General features: G+C 37.3%; 1 protein-coding gene across 1 annotated transcript in view; it reads right to left on the bottom strand.

The window, feature by feature from the left end:
* Positions 1-1,554: 1,554 nt before the first annotated feature.
* The window catches only part of LOC106664851, a 106,098-nt gene continuing 92,690 nt past the window's right edge, over positions 1,555-14,962 (bottom strand). Inside the window, exons 5-11 of the mRNA XM_014390877.2 lie at positions 8,066-8,131; positions 3,841-4,094; positions 3,556-3,723; positions 3,074-3,217; positions 2,854-3,000; positions 2,329-2,684; positions 1,555-2,267 (exon numbers count right to left, since the gene is read on the bottom strand). Of these exons, the coding sequence (XP_014246363.1) occupies positions 1,609-2,267; positions 2,329-2,684; positions 2,854-3,000; positions 3,074-3,217; positions 3,556-3,723; positions 3,841-4,094; positions 8,066-8,131 (1,794 nt within the window). The 3' untranslated portion in view covers positions 1,555-1,608. The remainder of the gene's footprint in view (positions 2,268-2,328; positions 2,685-2,853; positions 3,001-3,073; positions 3,218-3,555; positions 3,724-3,840; positions 4,095-8,065; positions 8,132-14,962) is intronic.

Genomic DNA, 14,962 nt, shown 5'->3' with positions numbered 1-14,962 from the left:
ATTCATGTTTTTGTTTGGAGCCAGGGAATTGCACCATTCCATTAGGTGGGTGGGACACGGGCAACCTTTCTCTCCATGCCACATACGCGGGCTATGGCCCAAAGAAAAGGTAATAATAAAAGTTGCATCTACTAAAGCCGGTACTGTAAAGTTCTAAATGCTTCTTTTTTTTTCAATATTTTACTACAATCTGTAATTTTTTATTACAATATGTATGTAATTTGATGAATGCCAATATATTTATAGCTATTTACATTGAGGGGAATAAATAATTGAAATTATTCTCCCACACATAAAGTAAATATAGATATACATTTTAAAAAAATTTATGTTTTGAGAATGCAAAATGCAACCAGCACCAATTTTTACAACCAAAACTATTTTTGGTAGGCAAAATATGAATAAACATAAATACATTATAATTTAAGGGTTATGCGTTTATTTTGTCCATCAATGTAGAATTCGAGACGTTGAGAAACTATTCAATTACAAATCATGGTTGGCTATAGAGAACAATAATAATTATAAAGCCCTTCTGAAATTATTCACGAGGCAGACATGCCAACTTAAAATGTGGAGCATAATTAGGAAAAAAGAGAAAAAATAAGGAAGAAATTAAGAAAAAAGGAAACAATGAGAAAAGAAAAGTGGACACCTACAAATAAAATTACAAGCAAAAACCAAAAAATACTATTGAAATATTAATTGTAGGGAACCCTGACTTCCTTCTCGGGTCAGGGCTACCATAATAGAGTTATAACTAATAACAAAGGCAATAAAAATTGTTCAAAAAAACCTGTAAATTATAAATATTTCTTGTTTATTTGTTTGATATAATTGTCTATTTAGTTAGTTGTTTTTTAGATATGTACAACCTCGTCCATGAGTTGAAGGCATGTAATTAGCCCTGTATCCAATTGCAAAAGCAAAGGCAAAAATATCTTTTTTTGTCCTTTTTTTATTTTATTTTTATCCTGTTTATTGTGCAGACATGCTGCAAGTAAAATAGCAAAGTAATTAATTCCTGTCATACAGGAGGGCGCTCCCCGTTGAGTGTTGTGGACAAGGGGTCAAACCACTTTACAATATGTTTTTCATACTGTATTCAATTAAAAAGCCATGAGCTAGGATGGAATTCATACCCAGAATCACCATCATACAAATATGTGTCTGATGCCCAAATCATTCTGCCACTGTAGTCCCTTGGGAGAAGACATTATAATGTGCTTAAGATTCTTGGTATTTCACCCACCATACATCAATCAAGACATACTACACCTTCACACACTACCCCACTCAATCACTAAAAACATTTTAAGTTACATGGCCAACATTGCTTGAATTGGAATTTTTGATAAACAATCAGAAATCATTGCTAATTAAAAATCTGAGGAAATTCTTTAGAAGTGAGTAAAACGACAACTGACCACTAAATACAAAAAGCTGAATGATACCTGAGAAATGAAACCAGTGAGGTTAGGCCGACAAGGATAATGGGAGATGATCAAACCACAAATTAAATACTGAACATATTTTTTATTTACAATGTACATGTTTGAATAGTTATATTTACATATAAGAATTATTATACACATAATTTAAAAAAATCTAACACCAATTTCCATCTATGTGATGATGGTGGCCATTCATGTGAGCTGAATGACTGTTTGAAGTATGATTGGATATACAGTGCCCATTTGACTGTAGGATTTGATCACTTTTCACCGTGTTTGACATCTGTCCGTTGGACATGGGGATCGGTGGAGCTTCTCCTTTGTGGGTGCGTTTAAGTGGTTTTTTTTCACTGTCCATGGACTGGAGACTCGTTGCACGATGGAGTGACAGCCGTATTGGTTTTTTGGGTGGAATTGGCCTAATTTTATCGTGCTTTTTGTAATATCTGAGCGAGCTCTCTGAACTGCAGTCGTTGTGGCTGCTAACATCACGTATGTAGCTTGATTCAGAGTCAAAATCTGAATACTTGGAGCTCTTCTTGTCCATGAAGGCGAAAAGGGAGGATCTTGCTTCTCTGATGTGCTTCTGCCTCTGCTCACCATGGAGGTGATCTGTAGAACGATCATGGTGATGCCTATGCTTCCGCGTAGGCACACCAGTGTCTATATTGAGAGAGTTTGTGCACCTTTCTTGCGAAAGGTCCTTTTTCCTTTTTGGCTTTTCTATAAGAACATCGACAGATTTTGTACTCCTGACTTCATCATTAGCCTTAGGGCGTGGGGATGGAAGCTGTTGTTCTGATTTATCAAGTCCTGTAGTATAAAATAAATATGTTAAAACGTTGAATTTATAAACATGAAAAAATCAAATTACCAGGTAGGTTGGCCACAAGTGCAACTTGATTTCCTTTCTGAAAAACTTGTGGCATTGGTGCAGCCTTACTTTCCCTTGCCCTTTCAAGAAGTTCTGCAACCTGTTCCTCGAGATAGGATATCCTATGGGTTAACCTGAGGTTATCACTTCTAAAACTGTCCCTCGTCCTTTCAGCCTCCCCAGCCTTTTCTTTTACAACAGACAGTTCAGCCTGGAGGTGGGACATGATCTGCTCGGGTCGTTGAGAGTGCTTCCTCATCACAACAATCTGCGCCGGGCTTGGAGACACACTGAGCAGTCGGCACATATCTTCTTTACCTTTTCCGACCACTAGCTTACCATTGACCTCCAAAAGCCTGAAAACATTGACCTTCATTAAATCTAATGTAAGATTGGAAGAAATAAATGTATGGCCACACCCCACTTGCATATATCGATTAGCACATTTGTAATGTTTTATAAGAACAATTAAATTTAACAAAAAAAACTATTCTTGATTCTTAATTACATTAATGATGACAATACCTGTCTCCTTTGCAAAGTCCTGATCCATCAGCAGCCCATTCTATATACAGAGCACCTTCTTCTCTTTGCCCAGCTCCAAACTGAGGACTTTTCGCATCGTACATCAGTTCAACACCTATCAGACTAACAGCTGAATTACCTATGTAGCTGTAATTACAATTATTTTAAATATGTACAATAAAAATTTAAAAAACTTGTTTTATATAGTAGTCTCAGTAACCTGAATATTGTTTGCAGAGAGACGACGTTTTCCTCGAGGCATGCCTGTAAATTTCTTATTTCTTCAAGAATGCTCAAAAGATTCAGCTCTTCCCTGCCAAGTTGATACTCCAGTTCAGCTTGCTGGATTCTCACGTCGATGTTGCTGAAAGAAGAAAATAACTTAATAGACGTCCACTTCATACCTTTAATTAGTTTCTTCCAGAAATTTATTAACAACTGATGGCAAGTAAGTCTTTAACTCAGTAGATTAAGATTTTTTCTCCCAAGGATATTAGAAAGCACAATCAACTAATGGTTGGTACACCAGGAGGAAAACAATTACACAACAACATGTATCTTAATTCCCTGGGAATCTGGGAGAAAACGCGGAACGAAGATGTCCTGATGGCTTTTAGAGAGGAGAACATTAGGGAACGAGTAGAGATATTGATCGCATCGATTACTTCATAGATTAGCTAATTAAAAATATCAGTTAATTACTCGGATATGTCAATGGTGTCCAGGGCGATTTTGATGTTTTTGATGGCCAGCCGTTTCGAATCCTGTTCGGATTTGAGCCTCAGCATCTTGTCCTGGATTGCCTTTCTTTCTTTGTCGTTCAGCCCGTTTTGTACTGGCCTTCCCAAGGTACTCCAGCCGTTTTTTAAACTGAAATGATCCACAAAGATATGTATTTAAAATTCGCATGGTCGCGTCCTTAAATTTTGTAAAATTTGTCATCAGTTGCTCTACTTTATTTTTAGTCTTTCATATTTTAAGTGTTACCAATGAACGTTTTCTTTTTCTTTAAACGCTGCTATCCGCAGTCCGTCCAATTCCCTCGAGATGTCTTTGTGGCCGTTTACAGCCGGTGGATTGATGATAGTGCCGTTCGTCTCAACTGGAGAGTTGATGAAGAGGTTGTTGGCGATGTTGTTTGCTGGCACGGCAATAGGCATCGGGGGCACGGGCGTGCTTGCTGTGCTACCAGACTTCTTTCTCCTCGGCGTCGTCGACAATGACACCTCTATACTCGCCATCTGAAAAAAGATGCCATCTAAGAAATACCGGCAACAGCATAAGCATAATTTTCGAAATTATTAAAAAAGAAATCAACGAAAAATTGAGGAGCTGGAGTAACGTTAAATATCGTTAACTTTTCCAGGCCATTTTTATACCAAAAATTTTGGGGGGACTCAACCGATCCCAAACCTCACTATGTCATACCAGAAAAATCTATAACACCTTTAACAATCTCAAAACATTCCTAACAGTCTTTAATCATTTCCTGCATAATTTTTTGTTTTGGCTGACAGATAAGGAGTGAATTTTTGCAAATTCAAAATGTACAAAATAAATGTTTATAAAACACTAAATATAAAATAATATATTTTTTCTTAACTTAACGAACCGTGTATAAATGAGTGGAAATCAAATAAAAACACTCTAACTTGCTGTGTAGGGTTGATGGGTTTTGGTCATCGAGTCGGTGAACTCAAAGCTGACCCGGCACAGGGTCACTTACTGGGTCTATCTCCACTCGCGTTTGAATAACTGCGTTTCGGCATTGCTCAATCTTCAGTGAGGAACTCCTTAGAGAGAGAGAGAGAGAGAGTTCCTCACTGAAGATGGCGCAATTCCGAGACTCGTTTGAATAACTAAAAAACCGAAAGTTGAGAAAGACCCAGTAAATGACCCTGTGCCGGTTCAACATGAAAAACACCCTAACTTAACACTTACCCTACCTAATCTAACTAACCGTCACTGACTTTAAACCCACCCCTACCTAACGTAACTTTAACTCGTCTCTAACCCTAACCCTACCTATTTTAATCCGTCCCAAACTTTAATGTAAAGGTTAAACTTAAAAAGATATCTGTACAGGTTTGGTTTTGCTGCTTAACGAATCATGCATAAATTACAGAAAACCAAACAAAAAAAACCTAGCCAGTTATTAGCCCTAACACTACTAACTAAACTAATCCGTATCAAACCTCATCCCTTACATAACCTAACCCTATACTTATCTAAATAGTTTTCCTATCCCTAACCCTACCTAACCAAATCCGACCCTAACGCTAAGTTTAAGGTTAATAAGACTCGGCCTCTACGAACTTGCACACCACGACCAATTGTGTTTATTGTGCCACCTTCATTAATATCTAGAGCTGTTCGTTAAGCTTAAGGCTTTTTAAGATGAAATTCCTAGTCCTTTAATTTTGGCTGATAAATTTATGCCATGGGATATTTATGGAAGTTCACGGCCTCTTTCTTTTTCTTTAGATTGTCTATACATATTTCGGGCCCACTACTGGTACATACAAGCCTTGATAAGGGATAACAACAGTATCACGAAATACATACAGGCAATAAAATGTAAAATAAATAGGTTGTGAACTCCAATAAATACACCCATCACATTACAGCTGATCCCGAAGTTTATTAAGGGCTCTCGTGTATATCCTATGGGCTTTGGCTATTCCACATCTTCCTAGTAATATCTGCATGGGCTCGTTTCTCTAGACCTTCCCTCCATTCTACTCCCAAACAGGTCCTAGGTTTAGTATTTTGAAATAGTTTAGTAGTTTAGTTGTATCTGATGGTTTTTTGACGAATTTTGCCGTATGGCTCTGCCTGATACATATAACCCCAATTATGGACACCAGGATTTATTCTTGACCCATTGCCTGATCGATCTAAGTTGTTGGCAATTCGGTATGGCGCAAATGAGGGCTGAATGTAACTAATCTAAACTAAAGCAACCATCAAACATAAAATATGCACACTCCCCGTTTTCGCGAAAACGGTCACGCAAACAAATTGTGAACAAAGCCCCAAAACATATTAATGTTAAATTATTTTAGCTTGAAGTAAAACAACTGACACTTGATCGACACGATTAGTTTCGCTTAATCGCGTTTTGGTTTCATGCTATCTTTAGCGAGGATCAGGAGTGAAACCTAGACTAGAGAGAATAGACTTCCTAGTAATGTGATCAGTGTCGATCAGTTCAATCAATACACGTGGATCTTCCAATTGGAGACCCACCAGCTTCATCAACTTTTGTACAATAAAAAAAAAAAAATTCATTTCATTAAGCACAAAATGGCAGATTTTGTGCAAAAAAAACTTGAGAATAATATTTCTTAGTTCATGAATAAATTATGAAAAACAATATTTTCCGAACAATTTTTTGGTAAAAGATCAGTTTTTTCCATTAAGATATACAATAATACAAACTAGAAAGAAAAATAAATATATTTTCTATCCCAGAAAAGTGTTACATCTGCGATTCCACGGTCGGAATCCTGTTTGTCTTAACTGTGCTCGAGCGGCGCCAGAAATAGATAAAAAAAGAGTCCCCTATTTTCGATTTTCCACGGTCCTTTTCATTACCGTCATTTTTCCCTCGGGGAAGACGCCGAGTGCAAATCAAGGCATGTAACCAATTCGAGGACGAGGAGGACCAGAGAACAGAGGATTCACACTGCGTATGTTGCCCGCGGTCATGATTTTTCTTATAGGCAAGAACAAGGCCGGTCAACTCGTGACTGAACATTCGTGTGAGCGTTTAGGACGAAACACAGTAGAATATTGAACTTGATCGCTCCTCACAGCTTGAAAATAGCAACTGTTAACTGATAGACCCTGATCACTTTACTGGGTCCCATTCTATTATTCTAGCTGATTTACGTTTCACTTATGCATTATGCTCATTTCTGTTTCACGCCAATTTAACATTGAACAGTACCTCATCACCAGGCTAAACCGCCAATCATATATCAATCTCTCTCTGTCACTCACTCTCTCTCTCTCTCTCTCTCTCTCTCTCTCTCTCTCTCTCTCTCTCTCTTCTTCATTCCCTCTCACTTTCTCAGCATGTCTATCTATCTGTTTTTGTCTATTTTATCCTTTCATCCCTTATCTCTCCCTTTCTTCAATCATTCTTTCTCTATCTCTCTTCCTCTCGCCCTTTCTTTCTTTATACTATCATCATTTTTATACCTTCTGTCTTCCTTTTTCTCTTTATTTCTCTCTCTCTATCTATCACTCTATCTATTTAGATCTCTCTCTCCTTTCTCCCTCCCTCCCACCCTTCTATCACTCTCACTTTCTCTGTATGTTTATATATCTGTCTAACCAATTTTCTATATATTCCTCCTTTTCGGTCTTTCTCACGTTCACTCAATCTTTATCTATCTGCCTACTCATGTGCTCTATTTACACTTTTCTATGACTATTTGTGTGTCTCTATTTACCTTTCTCTCTAGCTCTATCTATCAATGTCTTCCTCTCTACCTCTCTCTGTCTCTTTCTCTCTGACTCTCTCCCTCTATTATCTATCAACCTATTTATCAATCCTCCCTCTCTCATTCATTCTCGCTCTTTTTATTTCTCTCTCTCTACACTCAATACACGTTAAGTGTAAGAAAGGACATCAGGTTAATCTCTCTCTCTCTCTCTCTCTCTCTCTCTCTCTCTTTCTTTCTTTCTTTCTTTCTTTCTCCTTCTCTTTCTCGCTCTCTCTCTACCTATCAATGTCCTCCAACCTGTCTTTCTTTTTCTACTTATCAATCCCTCCTAGCTCTCTCTCTACCTCTTTTCCATAAACTCACTCACCCTGAAAAGTTACAGGTAATATAAAACTTACAGACTGCAGAAAAGTCGGTAATCATATTTTTATCTTGTGTAATCTATATGGTTGTTTTTCTATTTTTCAATTTTATGTTGCTTCTCCTTTCACTTTTTTTAACATTATCAAAACTCCTAAAGTTAATAGTCGTGAAACCGTAATTTTCCCCTCATAGGCAGTTTAAGACCACTTTGCTTTTTCGTGAATCATCTCTTCTTGGAGTGCATTCTGTAAGCACTTGTATTAATCATGAATGAAGTTAAGCGTTTTCTGGCCGTCAAGTCTCGATTATTATTTCGGTTGTCATAAATTTTACGGCTAGCTTTACTGGTCTCGGCGTGCATATAATAAACCAAATTATTTTTTCCAATAACATACCTTGGCTTCTAATGTTTCAAGTTGCGCCATCCGAGGTTCCAAGGTGCCACCTTGGTGCAGTGCACCCTGAAAAAAATAAAAATAAAATGAAGTAAAACTGTTAATAAATAAACGCTCAGACCCTAACCCTGCAGATAAAACTCTTACGGGCACTCCCAAATCGTAAAGTCAGTCCGGGTAAAAAGAGAGCAGAATTACACACCCTCGGCAATAAATAAGATCAAGAATACCCATAAGACGATAAACCCCGAACTAAATAAATCCACGAACCTGTCTTATACGGTTTTATTAAAAAAATCAATGAATATTTGATAGAAAAAAATATATTTTGACTGAATTTGCAATGTTTGAGCGTATATTTTAAAAGATAATCATCATCCAGTATAACTGCATATACCATATATTGAAATTGTCCATTCGCATTTTATAGACAAGAACTTTTCGAACAGCATATGGATCATTTTTCATTAAGCCTTAAGGCACTACGTCAGCTGCCTGGTAAGTGATCATTGATCAATAACCAGTTTGACCTCAGGGCATTCATAAATTCATTAAAGAAGTTTATTATGTTGACGCGGAGGAACCCGTCACATTGACAGGTGGTGAAGGCCCCATCATTTACAGCTATTTAATTTATGTACATTTTTATTTTTGATCGAGATTCAACCTAATTTGACATCTCAGCCTGAAATCTCAAAATTATTACTACTAGTACAGTCATGCTGGTAAGTTATCATTTTTCTTAACTGATTTGACTAATCCTTTTAACAAATCAATAGGCAATCCTTCATTTCGGAAAGCAAGCTTTGCCGCCTGATCCCATTGCGGTGCGCTCTGACCCACGAAGAGATAGATGGTCCAACCCCACTCAACTCTTTTAAAATTGTTTCGTATTGCTTGGAAATGGTTGGTGCAGGTTGGTACTGTGCAAGTAGTCCAAGGTGCTACTATCAATAACTGACGCAAGAACCGAAACAAAAAGACGCATGGTTACTGCTGGACCGTTGATCCATCCACCTACGCGCCAGCATTGACTATCGCCAGTAATTGTTAAGCATGGTTATTATATAGACCACAGTTTATCTCTATGTTCGAAAATTGTACGTCGCAGCTATTCATCATCTTAGCTAGCATCGGTGTCTTGGATTCTTTGCTTAGTTGATTGCTGCAGAAGAATCCTGGTTGGTTTTCCATTTTTTATTTTATTTTTTGTTGTTTTAATGCACTCATCTAAACTGTTTAAAAGTGTGTGAATGTTTCTTTATTTTTGTCTGTGTAGAGTTGTATGAGAATATTTTTGCTCAAGTGCGCGTTGTTAGGTCAGTTCCCTTATTTCTTATGCTTTTTATAAATACATATTTAAATTTAGTTTAAAAAAATCTGTACTGCCAAGGAAATCGTTTATTTTATATATTAAAATATACAATTTGTATTTTACTAGTAAATTATTGGGTTTTGCACTTGATGAGTATGCTTTGTGCGAAATAACACTTACGACACGGATCCAAATGGCCATAAATCAAGTTTTACAATTTTCTCGACTTGTTAATCCAATTGACACGTCTTTTTTTATTTGTGTATTATGTCTTTTTTTCATAGATTGGCAGAACATTTCCTCTTCCCAGCAGCCGTGGGTGTTCCACCTGTGTTGGATCGAGTCCATCAATTCCAATCATTCCATTTTGCAGGGAGCAAGGCCGGTGTCTGTCCAATTTGCAACGAGAACAGGCTACCGCTTTATCTTCAACCTTCGTGTTGATTATGCCTCGAACCGTGACAAATTGAATAAAAAAAGTTTTGATTTCCTCCACTTGTGGGCTTTTTCTACGCTCTTTTCCAGTTTCAGCAAGGCTGAAATTAAGGACCGGATACAAAATACGCACCATTAGAGGACTGTTTATCTTGCGATTCGATTTAATCCTCGTCATTTCTTTTTTTCGATTACGGAGAGATCCCGTTTTTATCGGCCAGCAACCGTTGCTCTCGCTCGTTTATAGCATTCTTAAGGCGTGGCCAGCTCCTTGCTGCGAAGCACGAGGAGGTTCGAAAAGTCGAATCCGGTTCCAATAAGGTCGAGATTTATAAATACAAAGGTCGTGTCATAGGTCGGCCGATGTGCCGGGGAAAACCGTACGGACGAACGGCATGCATAAATAAACATAGCCGCGCTTGGCTCGGCGCAAATTTGAATCTGGTTATTTATAGCATGACCTTAAATGGCATACATTAACTTCATAAATAAAAATCCGTTTCCGTGTAAAATATGTATGGCCTACATTTTGCGCCACCGTGGGAAAATAAACTTAGTGAGACAGTAAAATCCCTTCAGACAAGAGTACAAAAAAAACATTTATTCGATTATATAAATTCGTATATAAAAAACGCAGTAATACACCGATGGGTAAATCTAACGCACCTCTCAATTTATTTAACTTAAAAGTAAATACATTATCTTTCCACATTAGTTACAGGTAATTAGGAGCTATCAAGTCAAAATAAACAGTAAATAATGTTTTGTTTACGTTCCTTCTTCTACCTCCTTTATTTACGTTTGTACGGGTGAATCCCACGTGCACAAAAAAATGCATTATGTTCTTCCATTCTGCAATCCTAAAAATCGCTTTAGTTAATCTTTTTCCTTCGGTGATTTCATTTGATATCATTCTTATTCTTAAACCTTTTCCAGTGGCTATAGTCAGGCATTTGAGTGAGTTGACATGATTAGAGTACGGATACACACGGCGCGACGTCGCCAGGAGACTGAATGTAAATCACCGCACTATAGGAAGTGTTGTAGGGCGGTTTAGAGATACAGGGCTTCATACTAGAAGGTCAGGACAGGGTCGACTTAGTTCTACAGACCAGAGAGACGATAGATACAGCCGTCATCAGGCTCTACGAAATCGCAGCATTATGGGAAATGAGATAAAAAATCTGATAAAACAAGTTCGAAATGTTTCAATTTCCTCCAGGACTATAAGAAGAAGGATCAATGAAAATAACCCGTGGTTCGTGACTCTGCTCGTGAACCTATTCTTACCACAGGTCAGAAAGTGGCCAGGCTTCAACGAGAAATGTGAATTGGACATTGGAAAATTGGGCCGAGTCCTCTTTACAGATGAGGAGAGAATCGGCCTCAAATCTTCAGATGGGTGTAATTTCATATGAAGACGCTCAGAAGAACGGTGCGCCTCTGGCTGTATGGTTCTTTAAGTGGCATCCCAAGATTGGTCATTGATGTTCTAGGGTGGCATTTCCTTGGACGCCCGCACCGAATTGCTTTGTGCGAGGTATATCTCTAACTTCACATAAGTACTTACAAGTCATAATCGAAGAACATTCCTCCCCCCCACACCGATGAGAGATTCTTGTTAATGTAGGATAATGCCAGTCACTACAGAGCACCTATTTTGGATGACTACCTGAATGAGGTAAGAATTGAGTGCTTGGTGTGTCCAGCTCGATGTCCAGATTCGAACACACTTGGGATCCAGGTCCTAGCACCCTAGAAGAGTTTGAAACGACTGTTGTTGATGGTTAGGAAAGAATTCCTCAGGATTTTATCAGAATCTTTTCCAAGGAATGTAAAAGCGTTTAACGGACTTGATTCGTGCCAGAGGTGGAAAGAGGATTCGGCATTAAAGAGGACAACAATTTGTTTTTAAATTTTTATTTCTTTTAGAATTTATTTGTTGTTTGTTCTTCACTCAACAATTTTTTTTTGTAGAATTAGGTAAAATATTTTTGATATGCAAAATATGAATAAACCTAAATACATTAAAATTTAAGGGTGACGCGTTAATTTTGTCCATCAGTGTAGTTATGCTTATGAGATTTATCTACGGGGTCTGTGGGTGACGAACTTGCAATTTCGTCGTTACCGACCATTTTGACCTGCCTACAAACCAACAAGGATGACCAGAAATGAACAGAAGCAACCAGACTGCAGAAATAATTATGCTCAAGCAATTTTTAAAGAATATTAAATCCTACTTTTATAATATGTACGTACAAAGTAAAGTATATAGTTACTTCGTATTTTAATTGTACACGGGATCAGGACTTCCTCAGGAAGTACGTATAAAATTAAAATCTATCTGTAACAACTGGGAAGAGAAAAAAATATTTAAAAAAAGTAAAATTTTTGTCCTAAAATTATTATGTGAGGGGGACAAACAATCTGTACATCCTTGCATTAAATATTTTACCGTTTAAGATTTACGACAGGTCCGAATATTCTCGCTTTTTCATCTTTTCGCAAGATTAAACTTTTGTTGTTCAAGTTAGTTTAAACATCTCCAGAATTTTATAATGGCTTTTCTTTAGGTCTGGTTTTGGTTTTTATGATGGCTCACCTTTTGTACATAAATGTGTAAGGGTCGGAGATCAAGTGCGGTTTCCATCGAGTATTTGTCCCTGTTATACATTACAGTACTTTCATTTAATCCAAAAATTATGCAGACGGTTTACACTATTAATATGAATTTATATTACATAAGCCATCATGATGATCAACGAAAATAAAAGTTGAATGAAAGGTAGAGTGGTGAGCAATTTCGTCCCTGGGTATTCTGGTCCGCGGATTCTCGCTGGTGTTTGCTTGTTTAGCGTGAATATCTTCCTGTTCGACATGTTTAAAAGTCAAATGAACAGAAATCGACAATAGATCGTTTTATTAATGTGGTTTTTAGTTACAATTAATCAATTGATATAAACATAGAAAAATAGGGGAAAATATCGTTTCTACTAAGTCATCGTTTTTTTTATTTTTTCAAATTTTCAACTTCGTGAAGTATTGTAATATATTAATTATGAATATATGGAGATCGTGAGGTGTGGTCTTGTGCGACGTAGGTTTAGAAAAACATTTTGTTGTGTTTTCTGTGTGGATGTGTCACGGTTGAGTATCGGAACACTTTCAACACGACACACAACCGTGACTACACAGAACAAACACACTTTCAGCCCTAAAGATTATCTCAATAAAGCACGAAACTTTGGCACGATAAGGAAAATGTTTTTATAAATCTACATCACATAAGACCTCATCTCACGATGTCCAAATAATCATTAATTAACGGTCACTAAATGCTACATATTAATTATGGTTATTCTATCGTATTCTTTAATACACCCAAATTGAACGATCGATCGTTTTCTTGATAAATGGCAGTCTTCTTGGCATTGTTTACGGATAGAAATCCCCAAGGCAGAATGTGAGAATGGACCGAGCCAAAAACGATCATGAGCTATTTATTCGTCACAGTGACATAACGCCTGGCATTAGCCTGTTTCCAAATGGGGTTCCCATCTACAAATTGATTCGATAATTTTGAATTCAAATGTTAAAAAAATACTGCTTTGGAAGTGAATGGCAGAAGGAAAAAATGATTATCTGCAGTCTCTTCTTTCACAATTCGTCCCCGGTGATATTAACACTTCAAATCGTGTAATTTCAGTGCTTTATTATTAGTTTTATTTTAAGAGAGGGCCGAATTTTACATTGTTGTCACCTTTTGAAACAAATGTACCGATGTTTTGAGTTTTAACGTTTATTTACAATATACTTCGATATTATTTTTTATTCAATTGGTCCGTCCTTGCTAGTCTTCTCTTTTGTATTATTCATTTGATTAGCTATTGTATTTGTTTTGGATTTTGTTATCTCTACTTCATAATCAGTCAGTGGTGAAACAATCCTCAATTTTACAAATCTCTTGTTGGAAAGGCGCTTAATTTGCATCCTGCTTGCCATGAACAATTTATAAGGATTGAAAAAGATAAAGGCTCAATAAGGATGCATCAAAACACGTCGCTATCCACATTGAAGGACTCTTGTCGGGGAAAAACGGACGTGAACATAAAAACATTCATTTTATGTTTTGTTTCGTATATGAGAAAGAGATAGAGACAGAGAAAGGGAGACAAGGAGGACTTCATTCCGAGGGAAATTACGGCTTTCGGCCTGAATCAAATTGACCCGATGGATTATGCTAAATCGGTTTCAATGAAGTTCCTGCCGCATTGGGATTGAAAAATTGAAAGAAGTGAAATAATTGAGTTGGGGTGCAACCGTTAGCGACGAGAACACGACTTCACAGAGATCTAGCAAAGATGCTATCACCATTGAATTTTGAAAACAACAGTCTGACTTCTTGACATTGGTACAACATCACGGTTATCTGTTTAGAAATGTCCATTTTCTAATTGAAGTGTTTTTATGTAGATATAAATATATTAGCTTTCCTCACTCCCTCTCTCACTTTTTCTCTCTCAGACGCTCTCTCTTTCCTTCCCTATAACACTCACTGTCTTTATTTTTATCTAATTGTCAATCAACTGTTCTGTTTTCCCTCGTTATCGTTGTCTGTCTTTTTTTCCCTCCTCTCCTCAAAATCCTTTCTCTCTTTCTTTCTCCTGTTCTCTCTTTTTCTTTCTCTCTCTCCATCTTGCTCTCTCGCTTTCTCTTTCTTTTTTACTTCTTGCCCTCTTGCTCTCTCTTTTTTTTTTCTCGATCTCTCTTTTCTTTTACTCCCTCTCCCTCTCCCTCTCTCTCTCTCTCTCTCTCTCTCTCTCTCTCTCTCTCTCTCCCTCTCCCTCTCTCCCCCCTATTTTCTTTCTTATTCTCTCTCTCTCTCTCCCTCCTATTTTCTTTATTACTCTCTCTCTTTTACACTCTTTCCTTCTTCCCCCTCTTTCTATCATTCTTGCTCTATCAAAACATACTCAAAACACTATATTAATTAAACAGAAAAATGATCCACAGAAACATCGACCGGAGAACAAAAAAGAAAAAAAAGCTTAATCCACCAAAGGCAGCGACAAAGATAACGCGGAAACACGCACCCTACCGACAACGACATCACCTGACCTAACACTGAAGATCGCAAATAGTGA

Source organism: Cimex lectularius, unplaced genomic scaffold (genome assembly GCF_000648675.2).
Source record: "Cimex lectularius strain Harlan isolate CLEC.00 unplaced genomic scaffold, Clec_2.1 scaffold208, whole genome shotgun sequence".
Taxonomy (NCBI): domain Eukaryota; kingdom Metazoa; phylum Arthropoda; class Insecta; order Hemiptera; family Cimicidae; genus Cimex; species Cimex lectularius.
This window is presented reverse-complemented; position numbering and strand designations above follow the sequence as displayed.